The 24,231-nt window shown below is 44.8% G+C and overlaps 1 protein-coding gene across 1 annotated transcript in view; it reads right to left on the reverse strand.

Annotated features, from left to right (window-relative positions):
• Positions 1 to 24,231, reverse strand: part of DNAH8 (dynein axonemal heavy chain 8) — an 8,835,797-nt gene that overhangs the window by 2,125,570 nt on the left and 6,685,996 nt on the right. Inside the window, exon 63 of the mRNA XM_069608756.1 lies at positions 965 to 1,118. Within this exon, the coding sequence (XP_069464857.1) occupies positions 965 to 1,118 (154 nt within the window). The remainder of the gene's footprint in view (positions 1 to 964; positions 1,119 to 24,231) is intronic.

Here is a 24,231-nt window from a genome sequence, read left to right on the forward strand (position 1 = left end):
AGTGTTTGTTGCCATGCATTTCAGTTAAAACTCCGTAGAGCAAAGCCCTCATTTTCATAGGAATAAAGAGTAAGGGTTTCAGATAATTCTGTAGACCGAGTGACATCTACTGTTCTTGCTTCATTTTAATATAATCTCCTCTGCAGCAGTAGGCCATGGGAGGAGTTAAAGTGTAAATGAAGAGTAGCGTTCTTAAAAGCATTTATAATTGAAGCATAGGTCATTTTATGCTAGTGGCAGTAGGCAGCCATTCCATTACAGGGGATTCTTTTCTGACAGATTGTGAGTTTGTTTTGGGTGGTCCACTGGACTCAGCAATCAGACAGGCATATTCCCTGGTGGTCTATGTCTTGATACTTTTAAAACAAATGATGCCAAATGCCTATGCAGTATCTCAGCGTACATCATGGCAGTTTCAGAAGGTTGTGATGAATTCACAATGCTACAGGAGGTCAGTTAACAAAAATCCCTTGGTGGCAGAATAACGCACCACTAACTGACAGTTTAGTCTGCCTCCCAGACTTCGAGACTCTGCATTTGATCCAACCTACATAGTAGGAGGTTATGCTACTGAAAATATCCACATTTTTAAAAAAAAACAACAATGGAAAATACAGAATGCCCAGCAATTCTGGATAAGCATGAACATTTGGTTGTATACTCAAACCTGCTTGAGTGGCTTCAGTAACTAACTTCCAGCACCAAGTGGCCACAAGAACAACTTATGAATAAAATATAGAATGTGCTTTAGGTGTTGAGGACGGTGATGCTATCTTTTACAAATTCCCAGAACAGTTGCATTGCTTGTTTTGGTCTAAATACACTGTTTATTTCTTATTTTGATAGGACTCAAATTATTAGTGTTCATTTTCTTTTTTGCACAGTCTGTGATCGTACTACTAGAAATGGCGGTAAAGTAATGTATTTGTAAACAGGTAACTATGTACAATAACATTGGAATTACCTCTCCAGATGATAGCACATTGTTAAGGTATTCTAAAAATGCCTCATCTTTTATTTCGTTATCAGTAAAGATGAAAGTAATGCCTTTTCCGTCAGCTCCAGCGATTCTATACAGAACCTTTAAGTCATCTGTCAAATTGGTCATTCCATATGATCTAGAAAATAGATGAGAAAGATTCAAACTAATTTCCTGAAACCAACCAAAAGTTCATTATTTCTTCTGTTAATCATTAAACAACAGCAGCAGATATTCGAAACAAGATCAAATTTCCGCCAAAACATTGAAAATAAATGAGGATTTCTTCACAATAGAGTTTAACATGCACATTGGAAAGTTCAAGTTAGTCACATTCAGTTAAAATTATTCACATTACCAAATGTTGACAACCTTAGTTGGACAACGAATTATACAACTTTACAACTATTAAATCAGTAGATCCTTATTAATGTCTATGATTCAAAAATATGTATTTATCCAAGGGCAGAAATGAACATGAACAAGTAGTACAGAAAATCTTGACTTTTTTTTTCTGCAAATATGCATAGGTAAAAAACACTAGACTTTTCAATTGAGCAATATGGGGGTTTTCTTAAAAGTTGAGGGATTTTGCTCACACAGGCACATGGCACCAAAATGCATGTGTGGCAAAATGCCACCATTACAACATCTACTTTGGGGAAAAGACAGCCTTTTTTCGTGCCGATGAACATATGATGATGAGGAACAGAGAGCTGCAGATTATTCAAAAAGTGAGAGATCAGAGAGTAGAGTTGAGCATTCTGACTCTTTCAGTAAGCGATGTTATTGCTGAGCAGAAAATGCAAAGCCTGAATTGCTGAAGACATGATGAGCCATAGCCAAGTTAAGGAACTCCATATGCTAATTTCCCAAGACTCCAGAGCATAACTATTATACTCATGTTTTCTTCATGCATCGATTAATATTGCATCAAACCTTTTTAACGTGTTGTACACACGGAAGTGCATGCATGAAATCCATGCAAAATATCCGTCTCATATGACTAGATTTTGTCTACGAATTTAGTGAACTGCAAATGCAATAATTGGTATTTGATAAAGCATTATACACCACCATTTTCTCATACAAACAGCAACTGCTCAGACAATGTGTAAAGTGGGGTGCAAAATAACAATGGAGACCCAAAAAATAAGCCATGCTAGCCCCTGTGATAAGCCACAAATGGATCAAACCCCCAGTTAGGGGATGGGGCAAATAAATCACAGATTAAAAACAATCTTAAATTTCCATTACAATGGAAGGAACAGCGCACTGGTCACGCTACTTGAGGCAACTATAGGGAAGATTATTGTTTTTTGGGGCCCTAGTCCTGGAACCGTTCTTGCTGGGCTCTGTTGTTTGCAAAGCTCTTTTTTTTCTCTTTGATTCATGCGAGGTCACAGGGTAAGTGTTCTGAGGTGAAGCCCACACTTGCTCTGTTTGTATGATCAAGAAATATCCTGGATACCTCGCGGGTCTATTTGTTTGAGCCAATAATTGGATTTGCCACACTGTTTATTGGTGAAAAAGTGCAAATAGCAATCTAGTTCTGTTTGTACATGGGCTTGTGGTCCCAGTTAAGGTTAGCCAACACGTGTTTCGACCCGTGGGTCTTTATCAAGGCTGATAAATGTTAACAATAGTATTTGACATATAACTGAGTGCAGTAATGGTGTTGGCAGTAGTGACATTTTGTAGTGTGCAATGTGCATACGTGAGTGTATAGCATATTCATCAATTTGGTGCCAATACAAAATTATAACATATTTACATACGTTTAAGATTGGCACAACCAATGTGTTGTATAGTTCAGAGTGGTCGGGAGGAAGAAAAGGGAGAGAAAGGGAATTGAAATTTTAGGTGGATTCCCAGATATGGAAGATTGCTTGTAATGAGAGAAAAAATATATGAGGTAAACTTACCTAATTAAGTAAGTCATGGGATGGTAGACGTAGTACGTCTTGTCTGTTGACAGCTAGGCTCCTAGGTGGGCCCTGTGGATGGGTACATGCTTATGAGGATTCTAGGTAAATGTTGCTTAATGGCTAAGTATAAACCTCTAGGGGTCGGTGAAGGGGGGTCCCCATGTGGCCCTGAGGGCAGCGACCATGGGTAGCCCGTCCGTGCAATGGGGTGAGCTTGTAATGCTATGATAATGGGGTGAGCAAGGGAGTGGAGGAAGGGGGGTGAACGGCCCTGTGGAGGTGGCGGCAAGGGCTGTAAGGGCAATCAAGCGCTATGGGTAATTGCAAAAGTAATTCCCGAAACAGCCTGTGCGTGTGGGCCGTGTTGGGTATCATACAAGTTGCGAGTTAGAAGGAGTTTGGAAGGAGACCTGAGGGTCTAAGCTAGTAAAGTTATGATATGAGGTGAGGAAGAGAGTGGGGGAAGGGGAGTGAACGTCCCTCTGGTGGTAGAACTGAGTGCTGTTAGGGCAATTCGTGGTTGCTAGGGTAAATCCCAAAATGGCCTGTGCGTGTGGGCAGTATTAAGCATCCTACTGGTTGCAAGTTAAAAGGAGACCGGAGGGTCTGTGACTAGTGCTCAGATAATTTAGGATAGTAGTTCTGTGCTGGAGTCAAGAGGTCTCTGTGTTGGGGATTTAACAAGTTGCGAATTGGAACAAGGAGGGAATAGTCAGTAACTATTACTGGGATATTTGGATCAATTTGTCTAGGGAAGGTAGACTGGCCCTAAGCCCACTGTCCCGAGTGCCGGGATATCTAGGACTTGCGTTCCGAGTCATGTGCAATTGGGCCTGTGTCCATTGTCACAAATAGATTTACTAATCCAGGATTGCAGAGGAAGTTTGCGTGGGAGCATGCAGGGTAATATGGCATAGTTCCATCTCAAGGCTTACCTGAAAATTAGTGGTCTCTGCGTTAGTGTGTTCTCGGTAGTGCGCCTGTTCATATTTCCAGGAGAACTTATAAACTGATCTAGCAGCAGTGCGCATGTGGAGAAGAAAAGAGATCCCCACGCATGCGCTCTACAGTCTAGAAAAGTGTCTGATTGTACTGAAGATCCTGCGCGTGTGCAAGGTGCATCTGCACATGCTGTGATATGTGGTCCCCGAACCATGTCGCGGGGAGTGATAGGACCGTTGCACTAGTCAACTAATTGACGGACCTGATGGCTTGCTGGAATCCCATTGTATGGATTAATAATGTAATACTGAGCCCTAATGCGGCGGCGTTGTCAATCCCATCCGCTGTGTTTAAATTGTTGTGGTTCTTTGAGAATCATCCCGATCGGTGAAGTTGGGTCCTTAGTGAGCCTATCTAAGGCTAACGCTGAAAAGAAGGATGGCAATTAATTCCTAGCATATTGCAGTGTAGAAATGGCATGTCTAGTGTGGAAGGGATAGAGATCTCTTTAGAGTTAGAGTCTGAAGATTACGCTGTCTATTGTGACAATTCGTGGTTTGGCCACTAAGGGTAGTATTATGCTCACAACCGGTGGTGGTGTTGGATGCAAGATTGTTGTGTTGATGGGCCAGGATGAAAGATCTCAATAGATTTAGCCAATCATTCGTCGATTTTGTCACTATGGGTACATAAGGGGGTGGGTGGGGCCCGGCGACATTGGGACAGGGAGGATTGGCATGATACTGAGGCAGTATATTTGCAGAAACACATTATAATCATGTTCAGTATTGAGGCCATTTTTGATACATCTAAAATGGCAGATTAGCTTTGATTCTTCCTGTCGTAGTTTCTTCAGTCTATTTCCTCCTCTGGGTCCCATTCTGACTGTACGTAGTCCAATGTACCAGATCCTGCTTTTGTCCTCTATCTGATGATGTTGCTAATGGTTGGCCAGGGGGAGCTTAGGGTCCTGTGAGTGGATACTGTTCAGGTGCTGTCTTATCCTGATGCAAACTTCCCGTATAGTACTCCCTATATATATTTTCTTGCATACACATACTAGGCCATACATTACATATTTTGATCTGCAACTCAGGTGCTCAATGATTTTAAAAGGTGGGCAACCTTTGAATGTTACAGTTTGTACTTGTGTGGCATATTTGCACATGGAGCAAGTACCACATTTCGTAAAACCAATAGGTGCTTTTGCACTGAGCCAGTCTTGAGCCACTATGCTCTTATTTCCTAGAAAACTGGGGCTCAGCATGTTGCATAATGCTGGCGCCCTGCTAAAGGATAGGCTATGATATGGCTTGATACAGGGTCTGATGTGTTCATCCATCATGAGCAAGTTCCAATGTTTTGTAAGTATCTTTTGCACTTTGTAGCTGTCCGTATTGTATCGGGTTACAAATCTAATTGCGGTGTATCTGGTTGATCCCCTCGCCTTTGGTCTTAGTAGTGTCTCCCTTGGCATGGTGAGTGTTTTGTTTTTTCCAATTGCCAAGTTTTTAGGTGAGTAACCTCTGTTGGAAAATCTTTGACCTAGTAGGTCACACTCCTCCATGAACTGTTCGGTTGTGTTGCAGTTTCTTTTGGCCCTGTTGTGTTCTCCTTGTGGAATATTTTTGACCACGCTTTTCCTGTGACAGCTGCTTGCATATAGCACCGAGTTCACTTCCGTCGGCTTACGGTATGGTCTTGTTGTGAGTTTGTTCTAATGTACCATTATTGTAAGGTCCAGAAAATCGATCTTGGTTGCACTGACATAGCTTGTGAATTATATTCCGAAATTGTTGATGTTTAGGTAATTTACATATTCACTGAGTTCTTCCGATGTCCCCTTCCATATCAGGATGACATCGTCTATGTAACAGAACCATTGGACTATTAGTTTTGTGAATTTCTGGTTGTTCATTGCATGTTTCCTTTTGTATGAGTGCATGAAACAGTTGGCCAAGGCTAGTATCCTAAGCTGTGATCAATCGACGTGTATAATGCTTTCACGTCTAGAGTAGCCAAAAGAAAACCTGGTTCCCATTGGATTTTTTGAGAGTTTTGTTAGTGTGTGAATGGAGTCCCTCAGATATGTGGGTATTTCAGATACCAGTGGTTGGATGACATTGTTGACATATCTGGCCAGTGGTTCTGCGAGTCCTCCAATGCCACTCATAATGGGTCTCCCATGGGAAATAAGTCAAACACTTTGTGAACTTTCGGCAGAAAGTATAGGGTGGGGATGGGAGGATAGTCAATCTTGAGGTAGCTGAATTCATCATCCGTGATAAGACCTTTGGTCCAATAGTGTTTCAGAAGCTGTTCATGTGCCGCCAGCATAATATCATGTGGGTTGCTTTTGAGTGTACTATAGCTGCCTGGTGTTGCAAGATGGTTCTCTGCCATTCTGATATGGTCCTCTTTATTCATTACCACGATGTTGCCAACTTTGTCTGCTTCTTTTATTATGATTGTGTCCTCATTACGTAGTAGTTTCAAGGTGTTAAGTTCTGCTTTTGTGAGGTTGTCTTTGCTGGTATGGCTGTGATTTGTCTTATCTTCTAGTTTGTGTAGGTCGTTGATAACTACTTGTTGAAATGTATCGATGTAGTTTTCTGCAAACAGCTCTGGGGTGAATCTGGATTTGTTCTTCAATTCTGGAATATTCATAGCTACATTGTCTATTTCAAGCTCTGCCATGCAATCTCTTTTGCTGATGGTATTCTCCTGCAGTGTGGTTAGCAGGTATATATTTTCTAGGTCGCCTATAGTCAGGCTACTTCGCTGTTTATTTTCCTTGTGCGGCTTGTATATTGTTTGTTTCGTCGCACATTTATTTTTTCAATTTAAGTCATCTTGTGAACTTGAAAAGATCGATTTGTATGTCCACGAAAGATCTAGATCTCTTGCATTGTTTGTCAATTCTACCGCCTCTCTTTCTTCTGAAAGTGGCATTGCAAATCGTACAGTTTTCCTCCGTTTAGGTTTGGCGCGGTTTGCTTTTTTGAGTCTTTTGATTTGGTCTAAAAAAGAAAGTTCAGTTATTAGGACATCATTTGCTTTTTCATTTTCGTCTGATCTTTCCTCGGCGTCGCTATCCACCTCTGAGCTGCCTGACGAGCTGTTGGGTGTACTCTCTTTTGATTTTGGTTTGTCTAGGTCATATTTTGTTTGATAGGTAAACACTATCTTCACGATAGTCTTTGTCATCTCTAAAGAATTTGTGTAAATTTCCTCATTTTCACTTCATCCTGATGGGTTTTTAAGATTTTATACATTGTTTTGTAATTCTTCTCCTTTGTGGTTGTTGGTGCATCATATACCTCTATTTCTTTTCTAATTTCATCAATTAGTATGACCAGTCTTGCGTGTTTCCTTTTTGTGTGTTCTATCAGAAGCTGGATCATTGTGGTTGATCCTTGGATTAGGTTTTTCTCCCATTCATCTGCAAGGTCAGTGTCTTGTGGATAATCAAAATCAGGGAAAATTAGGATCCTTAGCCCTCTCGGTATTTTCTTTTGTTCCGCATATTCTTGCATCATTGTCTTTTCCAAGAATGTGTTAATTTCTTTCCTTGAGAGTTTCTCTAGTCTCTTTCATTTTTGCTTATTTGTATTTTTGAAGGTGTTGTCTGTTGATCCTCTAGGGGCAAATAATGCTCTGATGTCCTCTGTTCTGTAGGGAATCCTGGCCCAAGCACAGTTTGGACAGGAATAGTACAGGAATAGTAGCAACACCCCAAGCAGTTAGCCCATCAACCACATTCCGTGGCAGCCCATGAGCCTGACCCTCAGCCCCCAAAGATGCTCATGAACCTGTCCCTCAGCACACCCAGGCATACCATCAGACTTCCCCTATACCCCCACCCCATGATACAAATCGACCTCCATCTAGGGAGCCCACCAAACTGCCCCGGAATCCCCCAAGGAAGCATATCAGCCTGTCTCCCAGCCCCCCAGGCAGCACTTCTGCCTGCACCGCCAGCTGCAGCACCAGGACAGAAGGAGCAGTAAAGAGCCTGAAGTTCCTACACAGCAATGATGTACAGGATGAGGGTGATCTACTGTGAGCAACAGCAGAGGTACCAACAGCCACCTGCCTCCATCCCCTGCACAGGCAGCCCTCAGTAAACCTCAAGGAGCTCATCAGACTTCCCCCAGGAAACACGTAGCAGCTCATCAGGCTGTCCCCCACCCACATCATCACCCCGGAATCTCACCAGCCTGCAATCTAAGTCCCAGCGTTGTCCATTAATCTGCGGAAGAACTGCCAAACTCAGCCAATCTGCTTCCCGCACAGGAAGTCCTTGGCCTGTTCCCCAGCCACCCAGTGGATGATCTAGGCTTAGAGCAACCTGTCACGCATCATGCAGGGATTACATCAACAGCGGACATTGCTGCCGAGTATGTATATAAAATATTTACATTTTCAGTGCATGACCACAACCACTGAAATACATCCACGTGACTCGGTGTGATGAATTGGAGTCTGCTCCTCACAACAACAAAAAAGGCAGAGTGTTGAGCATGTGGAAAAAAGGAACTGAGCTACGGGGCATAGTGACGTTGCACATATCTATTTATTTATTGTTTATTTCTAATGCGCCAATACAGCAAAATAGTGTTTCAAAGCGCATCAAGACAAGGGAGGGGTTAAAAAACAAAACAATAACGCTCCTACTAAGTCTTGAGGCATTGGGAACGTGCAAGAGCGATAATAGTTATGATGGGAGATGGGGAGGAGGGGAAGTGTAGGTAAGGGACGAACAGGGGAAGAAGACAGTACATTCTTACTGGGTCACGAGACAATTCGGGGCGTGCAAATGCAGTAACAGAAAGAGGGGAGAGGGGGAGGAGGGGAGGTGTGAGTATGATATGTTAAGTCATTTATAAAGTGCCTGTACACAAGTGTTTTTAGGCATGAAGAACAGGAGGAGGAGACAGACAGTAACATCCGTACTAGGTTGTGATACAATGCGGGGTGTGCAAGTGAAGTAACAGAAAGAGGGGAGAGGGTGAGGAGGGGAGGCGCAGGAAGGGAGGAAGGAAGGAGACAGGGGAAGAGAAGAGATGGGATCATTAAGTGCAGGTGAACAGGTTCAAGCACAGCGCAAGGCTGGAATGAAGAAATGGCATTGGAGTGGGTGCACAATCGGAGAGCCTCACAATAAGGTCCATGGTGGCTACATCACATATGCAGGTACAAGGTAGGTCAAATGCAACAATGGAGAGCCTCAATGGGAAGCCTCACCCTTTGGTGAGGGGGGCTACATCACATATGCAGGTACAAGGTAGGTCACATGCAACAATGGAAAGCCACACCCCATGTTGCAGGGGGCTACACAATAATGCAGGAACAATAGGTAAAGAAAGCAGGGACAATATAGGCAATTGAACAGTCTGCCAGTACCACACCTCACGGACTGTAATGCAGTTGGTGGCGCAGAAAGAGAAATGATTGTCAGTTGGAATAATCCAAGTGCAGTAGCACACTGCAGTAAATCAAAAGTGAGTGGCATGTTAGGGTAAAGCGTCGGAATCAGATTGAAAGTGGTCCATGAGTAGTAAACGCTGCAGCCATGTCACAAATGGGGGAATGGGCACAGAATGAGTTAGTGAGAGATCATTGCAACGCAGGCAGCAGGTAGGCAACAAAGAAAGAACCAGCGGGAAAGGGGTTCAGCCTTCCACCAAACTTGAAGTGTGGCGCAGTGTCGAGGGGACGCTTCGGGTGGTGTACCTACAATCAGCAAAGTGCAGTGGAATTATCTGGACAGAGATGAAAAGCGGTTGCCGCCGGGCCACCGAAAGCCCCAGAGAGGCCTAAAAATGTGGCAAAATGGCCCTTTGATGCAGCACTTGGATGGGAGCAAGCTTTGCCTGCCAGCTCCCTCGGTATCGAGGTAATGAAACAAAAGCCCAGCCAATCCGTCTGTAGTGGAGGCGGGCTCACGGACATCACTAGAAGCATGTAATATGAAGCAGGCTCAAAGAGTCCCTTAGATGGTAGCCAACGTCACGTCCGGAGCCGTCGAGTGACACAATCAAGTGAAGAGGGATCAACGGTCAAGTCGAGTCATACTATGACCCCTGTTGAAAATGTTTTCGAGCAGCTGATGCTGGAATGGATATATATATATATATATATATATATATATATATATATATATATATATATATATATATATATATATCTGTTGAGGAATCTGCGGGAGAAAATAATCAATTGAAAAGGATATTTCTTGAGTAAAAGAAGGTGTTGAGGTGACCTACTCTAGGGTCCCCGAGGACCGAGAGGGCAGTTTGTGGTCAACATTACTTGTTTTCGATTCTTTGGTGGGTTGACAGTGCCGAATCCGGTGGTGAACATTGATGCAAGCAGATCGATCTCAGTTTGGGTACAGTGGATCGTGAAGGCCTAAGTAGCAAGCGGGTGTCAAGCATGGGCGAATGTGTTCTCTCTGTGCCTTCAAAGGGGGCTTTCAGTGATGCAGGTCGAGATGTTCAACAAGGTCTCATCGAGGTTGGGCCAAGTCGAGTCAGGGTTTAACTGCTGGGAGGGGATGGTGCGTGGTGCTTCATCAAATTGGTGACCTTGGGTGTGCCGATGTGCAAGTGGGTGAAGCAGCCGTTCGAGGCCTAGTCTAGTCGAGCCATGGTTGTAAACCCAGGTCATATTCGCTGTGTGACCTTTGTGAGGGTGTCGAAGAAGGAGACTGACAAGGAGGGCTCACAGTGGGGTCTATAGACTTTTATTATAGTAATGATAAACCCTATATTTCCCTATTTCTAGAGGGGTTGCCCTACCTTAACCTAATAACACTTATGGGTTTGCCCGAACGTCTGTCAAAAGCAATCTTCTTCCCATCATCTGTCCAATAACATTCTAAACTAACCCTAACACTAGAAGACAAAGTTTTAAACAAAGTAAAGTGTTTCTTCCACCAGGAGAATGACTCCCTTCTCCTGGTTTTAACACTACAGTCTCACAATAGACCAAGGGAAAGCTCCCTTCTCCTGGTCATTCTGCACAAGTTTCTCCACAAACGTTCCTTATGCTCTTCAGCCGGAACTTGAGATAAGTCTTGTTATGGACTCCATATGGTACTTTGATGAGTAAAACTATTCCCAAGAGTCTTAGTGATTTCGTTACATGTCCCTTTGTATGTTTCTTTAATGGTGGTACTGTGATAAGGGAGATGACTCACAAGGCACTCTGATTTGATATTAGTATTAGTTACTTCACTAGGACAAGGGAAATTGCTCCCGATACATTCCGTTTTAACAAGGTTTTCTCTGGGATCACTACACCCAGGGAGAGGACTCCTGATACACTCTGCTTTATTGGTGGTTTTACTCATAGCTCTCAACCATTTGTGTTGCAAAGGCGGGTGAAATCACCCGATTTTGTTTTTGGCGGGTGAGACGCCCATTGAAATGAATGGGAGTGCTGGAGGCTTGGCGGGTGAGTCAGCCTTTTACAAGGCAGGTGACACCCGCCAAAAGCGTGTGAGTTGAGAGCTATGTTTTACTGCAACCACTGCACTGAGGGAGATTACTCCCGATGCACTCTTCTTCTCTGGTGGTATTTCGGATACCACTGCAACCAGGGAGATTACTCATGATTCACTCTTCTTCTCTGGTGGCATTTAGGCTACCACTGCGCCGAGGGTGATTACTCCTGATGAACTGTTCTTCTCTGGTGGTATTTTGGTTACAATTATGACAGGGGAAATTACTCACGATGCACTCTTCTTCTCTGGTGGTGTTTCGGCTACCACTGCGCAGAGGGAGATTACTCCTGATGCAAGACTTCCTTTTATCTTCCCTCAGACTTAAGGGAACAGGGATCCGGTTTTCCCGGGGTCGCAGGTCTCCTGCTGCAGCTGTTTCTTTTCCTGCGCGGCTCTGCAGTGATGTGGGGCTGGCGACCTGGACGCAGTTCACAGTCTGAACAGTCCACCTCGGATAGGTCGCACAACCGCCCTGGTTTCTCCAGTGCTGTAATGAGTCGGTTCCATGCCAGCTCCCCGGATTCTTTGCTAGCGTCCCTTATTCTCCGGCGTCTCCTCTCCCAGGTTAATTTTTCCTATGCTCCTCCAGTGGGCTCCTGGCTTCTGCAATGCAAGTCTCTTAGTCCATCTTCTCTTTCTATTTTAAATTGTTGAGTCTGCCTCGGCATCGCGTCCGAATTGTTGTGAACAGGCTCTTTGGTATTCCTCATGCCTCCTGTGGACCTCCTCGCCACAGTACCTCCACAGGTTTGCATGCCAAATGCTTTTCATGCTCTTCCTCGTCCCAGTATATTCTTTCTGAGCCACAGTCATGGTTTCACAATAGCACATGTTTGTACTTTCAGTGGTAGGAACAAGGCATGGCCATGATGGAAGAGGGTTATATGATAGGGTTGGTGGGGGGCTTTTCCCCAGGTGAACGTCCTTGTCCCCAGGTGGGGAGTCCCTCCGTACGAGGTCCTCTTGCATATTACCACCCCTAGAGAGGACTATTTAGTAGCAGCCTCACCTCCGTATCCGCATAGCAAAAGGCTATGCTCTGGGGAGAAGTGAAGAGACCTGGTGAATCGTCATGCTCTCCAGCGGTTCAAGTCAGGTCCCGGTTTCAAGCAGTTGATTTGAGTCTAGCAGGCGATGGGCTCAGCTACGGCACGATGCTTCGTCAAACTGGTTTGAGATGCAAGAGTTATAGTTTGGTTGGGTGGTGGAGCACAAAAGCCGGTGCTAGCATATTGCTTCTCGTTCAAAGGGCGGTGAACATGTAGTCCTATTATAAGCCTATTTAAGCCTTCCTCAAGCCTTGCCCAGACACACACCCTCAAGGAAGGTAAGTGATTTGCTAAGCTAAGTCACGAATCCTGGGAGGGGTGGGGTATTTAAGTGAGTGTGTGTGAGTGGTCTAGTGTAGGTTTGTTGGGTGAGGAGAGGAGGTGGTGGAGGACATCCGAGAAACCACAGGAGGCAAGAGCCACAGGAGAGCAGAGGCTATTGTATAGAGGGGATCTGTGGAGTGTTTATGTGTGAGAGTGGAGAGTGTGAGTAGCAGAGGTAGAGTAGGTGTAGCGTAGTGGTAGTAGTGGCAGAGGTAGTAGTAGTTGGAAGTAGAGACATTAGGTAGCAGGAGTAGTGGAGAAGCAAGTAAGTGGAATAAGCAGTAGACTGGTAGTTGGTAGCAGAGGGTGACAGTGAGCACTAGTGAGTATAAACATCAGAAGACTGACAGTAGTAAGAGGAAGTAAAGATAGATGTGGGATAGCGTTAATAACGGATAGGAATAGTAGTAGAGGAAGAGAAATAGGAGAGACAGGAAGTGGGAGAAGAGGATAGAGGAGTAACTAGTGGTAATAGTAGAGAGAGAGAGAGAGAAAGAGAGAGACACTGAAAGAGAGAGCGCGATAGAGTGGCTTTAACAAGAAGAATAGCAAGACGCAATTAAGTAGAGTGGGAGGAAGGTGGGATAAGAAGGTAAAGGAGGTAGAGGGGCAGTTGGAGGTAAGATTAATAGTAAGAACAGGAATAAGAAAAGCAGTAAGATCCAAGGGTGGAGTTGGAAAGGCGAATGTGAGAGAGCAGAGGGACAATAGTACGGTGGGAGGAGATCATCTGTTAAGACCAGTGTAGAAAAGGGTCAGGAGAGAATGGGTATGAGAGACAGAAGAGGTACACCGGGTGAAAGAAGGCACCATCCCTAACTACCCAAGCCTATTAACGGGATAGGTAAGGGAATGCCTAGAAGACTCATAGCGAAGTAGCTAGCCACCAATACTGGGAAACCACCTTCAACTTTAGTCAGAACATCAGACAGATGGGGTTCACTTTTGGCAAGTTACTAACATCCCTTAGGGACGTATAGGCTAGGGAGGTGGCAATAGGGCAGGAAGTTGAGATAGACAGGGACGGCCCTAGCGCCAATTCCCCAAGAACATGCTTAACCTTGAGAACTGCCTGAGAACCCTTAGTCAAAAGTGATTGTAAAGTCCCAATAAACACCCTTGGACTTACCATTCGAGTCAGCATGGTTATTTGTGGTGGGCCGCCCCATCACAGTAAGCACAAGTGCCGAAGCTCTACCTTCTTTGCCACTGGAGGGATTGAAGTTAGTTTCTCACAAATTTGTATCATCTCAACAAACACATTGTGTTGCAAGTAAATGCATGATCATTCCGCTGCTTTCAATGATAGGACAGAAGACAGGACTCCTTAGTGTGACAGGGTGATTTCTGGAACAGGAAATTCCAAAGTACTCCATGAGGTTTTGCGTTCTATTATGAAGAGCCACCGCCAGCATTGAATCACACGATGCAGCATTCTGGTCTCCTTGGGACTCATCACACAGAAGTCTGGTATGCAAAGGGGGGGTGAGAAGGCACTGCTGGAACTGTCCTGGAATCTGCCTGAGGAGAAAAAGAGAGTGGCATAGAAAGCGTCAAGGCTACCGGCCTCAGGAGCATGTGGAGGCAGATGCTGTCTAAAAAGATCTGTCTTGCCTTAACGAAGGGTCCTGTCCACCGGTTGGACCTGGGGTAGCCCCATGTACCAAAGGGTTGGGAGACACTGACAGAGGAGGCGCCAAACCGCCTCTCAGACTGGGAGACCACTCCACATGGCATACAAGGAGAGAGCCCAAGGATTCGTGGGGGGCAAAGGGGCTGAAGGAACCTGTCCAAAACTCCTCTAAAGCTACCAGTGAAACATTCCCCCATGACTGTCCTGAGCCTGACACAGTCATGGCAGAAGAATGGTGCGCCCCAGTGGTCCACATCTTAGACATGGCGGTGATGACTGTATGGTCTGGGCAGCTCTCTGAAGGAGAACGAAGTGCTGGGGTGACCACTACCACCAGTCTTAGAGGACCCTCGGGCACACGCCCAGTGAGCAGAGATGGTTGGGCCTCTGGACGTATACCGGCATGAGGCAAAAAATCGTCTGGAATGTTGTTCTCAAAACAAGCCTTTGCAGAGACCGGAGCTTCCTCAGACTGCATTCCGGTAATAGACCCTGAAAGGTCCTCACCGTATGCACCAGTAACACTCCCCTCATAGACCTCACAGGGCACCCCGGTCGCCTGGAGGCTAGCCATGTCAGAGGTCGGCAAAGAGGCTGTAGAATGTGGCACACATGTGAACAGGTAGCATCATAGAGACTACAGAAATCCAGGTTCTGTTGCCTAGAGGACTGGGGGAGAAGCACTGATGCATGCCCCCAATAAGGTTGGCCCCTTTGTCATAGCAAATTACATGCTCTACAGTATGTGCCTATCTATGGCGTAATGTGCCAGTGCCTCAGAATGCCATTATTTCACAAGACAGTGAGGGGGATAATGATGAAGAAGAAGCCCCTGCCATACACCCAGCAGAGGATGTGCAGGAAGTCCAGAACTCAAAGTAGCGTTTAATACCCACATATTTCTGGGTGTATCCATGGGTGGGCTCTTATCATAATGGGACAGTAATGTTATTACATTCTGCACTATCAGGCAATGTGAAGAAGCATGAATTGAAAACTAGTGTAACATCTTCAGATGCAACTTGATTCTATCCATGATTAAAATGTGAAAATATCACTTGACGCATGTGAATTGTGCATCGTAACACCCTTAAATTCAACAAAGTCATGTGTGCACTCCCACTGTAATCTCTCCCGTCCCCCTACCCAACATACACTATTACCTCTACAACCACCCTAGACCTCTTCCCTCCCCAAGCCCTAAACCTCCCCTGTCTCCAACACTCCTCAACCTCTCTCCTCCCCAACACACCTCTCAACCTCCAACAATCGTGAACAATAAGCAACAGTCCTCATCTGCGCATGGATCTGTGTGAATGGGGGTTTTGCGCATAAAAGGCAGGTCTCTTGGGCTAGAAGTCAGAGTCGCCTATGGAACTACAAGGAACCGAAGAGAAGTGGAGAGAACGACGGCTGCTGCAACTACCCCGTCCCGGTGAAGCCCTGCTGCAGTCTTGAGCTATATTCCCTTCGATGACTAAGAGAAGATCCAGTCCGGAGTCTTCTTCCCTTGAGCCTGGTGGGGATAACCAGCTCATCTTCCTCAGCCAGAGATCTCCGTCGTGGTCGAAATCACTGCACACTGCTGTAGTGGTCCGGATAGCCACCTGCTGAGCCTCTCCTGCTTTTAAGGAGCACACCTTTTTTCGTTGTCGCTACTGCCGGCTTCATCCCTGTATGGTGCAGACCCCCTTCAGATGTCGTCCTTCACAACGAAGCTCCAGGAATCGTGGGTCTGTGGGAAACCACCAGGAACAACTGCCAGGGCACCAGCTGCATCGTTGAAATAAGGTACTGTGTTCTACTCAAGGAAACTGGGTGAATCCCTTTTCTTCATCCTCAAGGCTCGTCCTTGTCTTCCCTCCTTCTTATAACTTTTGCTTCTGAACATTGACAATATCCAAGTACTTTTGGGCTACGGTGAATCGTGAACTGTCTAACGGTGTGATCTTCGGCACAGGTCTCTGGTGTCACCTAAACCTGGCTCCGACCCTTTGACTTTTGTACTCCTCTTTCTGAGTGTTTCTCGATACTGTGTGCCTAACCTAAATATTGCCTGTGATTTTTGCCTCCATCTCCCTCTGGGTATCTCAGGTGCTAAGTGTGTTTTTTCCCCGGTAGCATTTCCTGTCACAGATACACGTTTATTGAGTAGACTGAACTGTCAAAAAGTGATCGCAACCGTACCCGCAGTATTGTGTTTTGTTCATAACACCGGTTCATTCAAACACAGGGTACTTACCTTGAGACTTACTGTACAAAGTGAATTGGTTAGTTGTAGTATATTTAACGTGTGGTTTTGTTTAAAGTTTAATAGAGGTGTTGTGTTTATAACTGATGGTTTAAAAATAAATGTACTTATATGTTTTACCTGAAACCTTGAGTCGGAGTTTGCTTGAGTCACAGTAATTGTGGTCCCTTTGTGTAATCTCTGCTGCTGCTCATATACTCTTGAGATAAGCCTGGCTGCTCCACTACTGCTACCACTTTAACACAGTAGTACAGGCTTGTACCAAAGGTGAACTTGTATTACCACTTGTAGTCTTAATTGTGTGTAGTGGTCCCTAAGGGCACTGCACAGGATTATGCCTAACACTAGTGTACAGCGGCAAGGATTTGGAAGTAGAGTGATTACACTTAGAGTGCTGCTATTGTTTGGGTTCAACTAACCACAAGGCTAAACACCACATCAGGAGAAAATCCACATAATCTTCTAATTGTTTCCATAACAAATACACATAACAGCTGTTCATCTGGTCAGCCCATACAGGTCCCTTTACGGTCCATTTCAAGCAAAAAGGGCAACAGCATTGTCACCTTTAATAACAGTAAACCTAGTTCCCCAGTTAAAATCTCAGTTAGTTGACTCCCAAAGATATATTTCTTGATGTCGAGGACAACTCTATTACACTGACCACCTCCGATCCAGTTATGCAAGGTGTTGCCATTGTGTGACACTCCTTCCAATGTAAATTAGTACCTTCACCCCAATGTCATACCGATCCCGTTGACCTTTACAGTTGTCTGAGTATCGATATATTAATTCGCTATCCATTATAACATCCCCTTAGAACAGAGCATTTAAAGCATGCCATGCAAATCTCTTTATGACTGCACTTTCTCCCATAGAATGACCAACACAATCAGAAGCATCCAGTCCCCAGCCTCCTTACCATCATTGATATAAGTAATTTATAACGCACCTGTGCACATGTGTTTCTAGGTGTGACAAGACAAGGGAAGGTATGGAGGGAGGACAAGACAAACAATCTTACTAGGCCTTGTGTCAATCAGATCATGCAAGTGCGGTAACGCAAAGTGCAGGAGAGGAGGGATGGTGGAAGTGCAAGGGGGGAGTGCAATCAGGGCAGCATTCCTCTGAGAAGTACAGCCAGGGCAGTGTGACTCTGGGTAAGTGCAAGGGGGCAAGGGACATATACAGCCCCTAGTGTGCATCAGGCCCAGAGGTAGTGCAGGGGAGACCGGTCAAGAGGAGCCAGGTACCCAGAGAGACTCTGAGGTTAACCAAGCAACCAGTCGGCGCAGCAACAGGCAGAGAAAGCAGTGGAGAAAAGTAAAGTTTTGAGCTGCTTCCGGAACGTCAGGTGGTCCGACTCAAGTTTGAGAGGGGCAGGGAGGCCGTTCCAGAGGGAGTAACCTGCAGAGGAAAGTGATCGGTCCCCTACTCTCTGCCTGGAGAAGCGTCTGACCCTCAAAGAGTTGGAGGCAGCAGAGTAAAGGGCTAGAGAAGGAAGGTATTTAGGAAGAGAGTGTTGAATGTAGTGCAAGCCCCCTGCCCCAGAAAGCATTGTGGATAATGCAAAGGGCCTTGAACTTGATCCTTGCAACCACGGGGAACCAGTGGAGAGATTTCAAGGCTGGAGAGATACGGTCCCTGGACTTGAGGCCAAGGATAAGTCTTGCAGTCTGGCTCTGAATTAGTTGCAGAGGGCGGAGAGTAAGGGAAGGCAGATTGAGAAAGAGGCTGTTACAGTAGTCCAACCTGGAAAGAACCAGAGCTCTGGAGACAATGAGCTCCTGGGGGACAGTGAGAACAGGGAGAGTAACTCTGAGGAGTTGCAGCTGGTAGTGGTCCTTCTTGGAAAGTTCTGTGATGTTAGGAGAGTAGGAGAGGGTGGAGTCGAAGATGACACCAAGGTTTTTTGCCTCACAGGAAGGCAAAGGAAGAGGGCCCATGGAGGGCGGCCAGAGAGAGAGGGAACGCGGGAGAAGGGGTCCTGATGAGAAGGATCTCTGTCTTACTGGCATTAAGGCAGAGATCGTTGGAGGCGCACCACTCCTGAATTGCAGATAGACAATCTGAAATGTGCGAGATAGGAGAGGAGGCTGTATGGAGACGGAAAGAGAGCTGCATGTCATCCGCATAACACTGAAAGTTAGAGCAGAAGGTAGAGATTAGGTGGGTCAGAGGGCCATGTAGAGATTGAAGAGCCATAGTGAGAGGTTAGAGCCCTGGGGAGCACCACATGGAGAGAGCAGTGGCAGATAGAAAGGACCCAAGTTGGCCCTTGCAGGGTCGGTCCAGGAGGAAAGAGGTCAGCCACTCCAGGGCCTGATCTGTTCTGCCAGGTTCCCAAAGTCGTTGGATCAGGTTGGTGTGATTGGCTGTATCAAAAGCAGAGGAAAGTTCAAGGAGGATGAGAACAGGAGGGGGTGCTGATATCGAGTTTGGAGAGCAGATCTTCACGGGTGTTCAGGAAAGCAGTTTCTGTGCCTCTGGCTGTTCTGAAGCCAGACTGGTGGCCATGGAGACAGCCACCAGTTTCAGTGTGGAGAGTAACCACAAGTTAGGCCTCAACTAATTGAGGGTAGCTCAGCCAGCCAATCGCTCACAAGTGCATTCATGCAGGCAGCAGCCAATCAGGCTCACTGGAATTCAGACCATTCACCCAAAACCAGACACCCATAACACACAATGTGGATTTGGGGCAACTCCCCTGTCTTTCAGAGCACTACACTGCATTCATTCCAGTTTCAGTCAGGGATGGCTCAGGCATTGTGTCACAGAACCAAAACCAGACACCCACAACAAAGTACACATTTTGACTCCTCACTCCATTCATTCAGGCTCACAAGGTACACAATGGTGTACCCACAACAAGCCGTCCCTGGGAAGGCTCTAGCCAGTCTGGCAGGAAGCAGCCCCAGGGCCTTATATGGTCCTTCCACCCAACATCCATTTAGGGGAAGGGAACAGAGCCAGGGCTTCTCAGGAGAAACAAGGCAAAGGAAACCAAGAGTCCACCAGTGGCCATCTTGACTTTGTGTAGGAATCAACTGATTTGTATGGCAGGGCCTGGGTATCCCACAAATTGAGGCTACCCAGAGCCACTGTCAAGTCAGCATGTAGCTGCCACCAGCCAATACCCTGCTTTGTGAGCAAAAACATACAGTAGGGGTACAAGGGGGTACTCCATCCCATGGGCGCCCTAAGGGTATTCATATGGGCACTATTCACCAAAAGGTAAAGATGAAGAGCTGCACTGCCAGGGGTCCAAACTGGATTCCTGTGCAGAAAAACACACAGAAAATATCAACAGAGTAGTGGTAGGACACGGAAGAGGAGTCCCTGTCCCTCCAAAATGATTTCCAGCATCACACTGCTTTAGACATGGGTGTAGCTGCTTGAACCATCAAGCTCTCAGAAGTAGGGTGGCTGGAGAGAAAACCAAGGTCAATAGCTGATGGCTTACATTTTCTTATCAACTCCTTGTTGACAGCAGGAGCGGTATCCGGCTTCTGCCAATTTTCCTAAAATATTGTTCGTGAGTGCAGGATGGAAAGGCAGTATAGATTCTTTTGGGGTGGGTGCTTTGTCCAGGATATCTGTAAGGCCATCCTCTACTATATCCTTTACAGGACATCCCCAACCCAAATATTCAGTGACCTTGTTCATCACTGACCTGTACATCACACTTGGATGAACATCTGAGTCTAGAGAGACAAATTCAACTTCTGGAGAAGTGTCTAAATCATTGGCTTCCTTGAGGAAAGTACTCAAGTCCTCTATTCGGGATTCTGCAGATATGAGTTATTCAGGGACGTTCGGCGTGCCAAAACGTTCATGCCCGAAGGGTATAACGTCTTCTTCTTGCTCCTCGAAAATCGATCCAAAAGACTTAAAGAAGTCCTTCTTAGACAACTGTTTGACACCCATAGATGGATCAGAGGATGATGTCAATGGCTTTGACGTCGAAGACATTGATGTAAAGTCCTTCGACAGTGAAGATGTAGAAGCCTTTGGCTTTGATGCTTCTCTTGCGGTCGCCACAGTCAACGCCACTCGAATAGGCATATCAGAAAGCTACTGGCCTGAGCTCTTGGGCACGCAAGTCAGAGCCTTCGACGACTCCCTGCCGGCTATAGAATGTGCATGGGGATCATTAGCCTTTTTTGGCTCTTTTGAGGGACCACCTTAGAGGAAACGTCCATCTTCTGATGGAACTCTTCCCAATCTGCTGCTGAGGCAGAATTGTCTGGGAAACGTACCTTTCTCATGTCGTGCAAGGAATCCGATGACGAAGAACGATGGCGTATCTTCTTGGATTTTCTTTGAGAGGATGAATATGAAGAGTGGCACGAATCGTTCCTTGACCTCCACCACTTACAATGCTTGAAGCATTTCTTAGACTTTTGACGAGACCTCTCTCAAACTCCTATTTTCGGAGGATTTCCTCTTTGAAGATGAAGAGGACGGGGATTTTGACACCGACCGATCTAAGGTGAGTTTAGACTTTGCCTCCTTCAAAGCCTTGCTAGTCATGGACTGACAGGAACCACAGCCATCGACTTTGTGCTGTATACCGAGACACCAGAGGCATATCCTGTGCGGATCAGTGATCGACATCTTCAAATCACAGTCCACACACCTCTTGAAACCCATCTTCGAAGTAGATATACCCGAAGAAAATGTACTATGCAGCAGGAATTCATCACTGAGTTGAGTCGAACCATTAAGAAGCATGATGTGCAAGCGGAAAAGCAGAACTGAGGCAACTGGCGCAGTGCGTGCTATTTATACCAACATCGACAAAACGTCTGAGCATGGCAGTGGAAGCCACCGAGGGACATCGACTCGACAACACACAGCACTATTTGCTGTTGAAAATGTTTTCAAAGTTGCAAGTTGGACTTCGGTATATCAAAGACGAGGAATTTGTGGGAGGACACAATCCATTAGAAACATGTTCATCTGTCCCGATGGGGTCCTCTGTCACATGACAATGATTTCCATACCGGATGTCACACATTTCTATTTTTTTATTCTCTTGCGAATGAGAAAACACATTTTTACTCTCTTGAAATTGTACTACCTTTATCTTAAGGTAGTGAGTTTAATGTATATGGGTTCTAAATTTGTTATTCTGTGTTAGAGATTTGATCATTGTAGTAAACTCATCATTTCTGCATTGGGTTTCAAGAACTAAATGAGGACATCCCCCTGAAGAAGGGACTGGTTCCCCAAAAGCGTTGGGTTGTTTCTCTGAGTCCTCAATTTTAGGTGCCAATAGGTGTGAGGAGAATTAATTCATTGTGGAATAAGATGTTATGTTGGTTGCCTCTCTCAAAAATTCATGTATATTGAATTGCTTCCATATTCCACAATTATTAACATCAAAATTGAATTTAATTTGAGATATAACCTCTACTGTTTTCTCCTATCATATTTGTATTATGATTGTTTACTGTGTTTTCTAAATGTGTTTTGATTACTGATATATATTTTGATTTGAATAATAGTGACAGTCATTCTTTTGACTCCATTGTAATGCAGTGTTCGGTTGAGCTCTGGGTGAGGTTCATCTAGATAATTGACAGTAATTTCGAATCAGGGTATTAGAGCATAACAATGATCAACTCTGCACCTGTTAAAAAACGTTTTGGCCATTTCTTTTTAAATCAGGGGTGGTTAGACTATAATTGATGAATATTCTTCTTAGTGCAGTCTCCATTTCACTTTTCGGGAGTTGCAAATATGTCCAGCAATGTTGGAAAGAGGTTCTCTCGTGGATAAAGGGGGTAGATGGGATCACTAGGGAAATCTCTTCCATCTTGATGCTTTTTGGGGCAGAGGAGAGGGAGGAGGAAGGGGAACACATGGGACACATGAGACACATGACGAGAATCCTCTCGGTGGCCTCTAGGAGCTGCCTGGCACAGTTCTGGAAAAGAAAGTGAATTTTCACAAAAAAGAACGGGTCTAAAAACTGCACACCATCTACGACATGGAATTTTTGACACACTTTCTAGATGAATCACGATCAAGTATAGAAGGAGCGTTGGTTTGTTTATGTGTAGAGATGATAAAGGGGAAGTGTGTGGGATAGGTGCGGGAGGGGTGGGAGAGTGTTAATGTTTACAAAAGAGGGCATGAAAAGGGTTTTTACGTGGAAAGATTATAAATATTAATCTGTTGAGCTGTTGTTGACATGCAATAATGAGCAATGAATCATTATAATATGAAAAATGACAGTAAACTTTGATTTTGAAAAAAACAATTGTTTGTTTCAATTTCATTTAAATGTTTAGGTCCCAGAATAAAGAGTCTATGAGAGGTTCAAGGTCCTTCCTGTAAACATTTAATTTATTTCACGAGATTAACAATTTCCAAGAATATAAATGGAATTCACGCTTTATTAAAATGAAAGGAATGAAGACAGGTAAGCCCAAACATTTTTCCAAAATGTACCCTCTATGATATACAATTTTCCCAATTAATCTGGTTTAGTTCCAACTCCTATAGCAAGGAGGGAAGGACCTTGCCAACACAGTACCTCCTCAAGGGTATCATAGAAAATGTACAAAACTTATCGGAAATCCTAAACATTTGAGCAAGTAACAGTGAAGGTTTAGTCCCAATTCTTGCAACTACGCCAGCAAACCCACTTTTGGCCCTGATGTGATAACACAGGTGAATTAAACTGTCAACCACTTTTAATTTTGTATCATTTATTGACCAACAGTAGTTTTTTATTTTTGTCTTGAGCACATGCTCACCATAACTGACGATTTCAGAATATTAAGCCTTACATTATTTTCCTGTAAATAAAGGTTTAGGGCATTGCTCAGAAGTAAAAGCTCAATTTGAGCTGATCAAATAAAATGATATCATCAACAAATAATAATAACGAAAATTGGATGTGATATAACTTGGGGGAAAGGCATTAACAATACTCGAACACTAAGGTGTGACAGATATAGGTTGACAGTCCCGAGCCAAGGACACAACCTTCACGTAGGCCAACAAACGTTTCGATACATGAGCCACTCATATCTCCACTATTCAGTCTGACCTATGTAGTGGTTTCTCAATGAAGAAGTACGAGTAACTTTAAGAGCCCACCTGCTAAATTCCAGCTATTAAACTTGTTCCACAGCATAGCATGCTCTGCACCGTAAAATGTACATGAAAGATCGACTGATGCCATAAACAATTGCTGCCTAATATTTCCCGTGGACCATGTCTGGCTCTGCAGAAAATGTACGATAAAGTCATTTAATGATGTTCCATAATATTTGCGAAATCCAGTTTGAAATTTAATAGGACGACTTATTGATCTAGCCCATGCCATCAAATCATAAAGAATTAAGAACGCAAACATTTTTGAAGATGTGTCCAAAAGTGCAACTGGGTGGTAATTTGAAGACTCAGTACCCCCTACCTCCCTTTAGTAAATAGGAACAATGTAGGAGGCATGACAGGAAATTGGTAAATCGCCGCCCATCGAGATGTTATGAAAATGTTTCATCAGGATACCAGACCATAACACGTTATTTTCCTTTAGGACAATAATTGGGACACCATCAGGACCTACAACACTTGATCTTCTAGTTTTTTAATTACA

The sequence above is a fragment of the Ambystoma mexicanum genome, chromosome 4q (genome assembly GCF_040938575.1).
Source record: "Ambystoma mexicanum isolate Mex_15411 chromosome 4q, UKY_AmexF1_1, whole genome shotgun sequence".
Lineage (NCBI taxonomy): Eukaryota > Metazoa > Chordata > Amphibia > Caudata > Ambystomatidae > Ambystoma > Ambystoma mexicanum.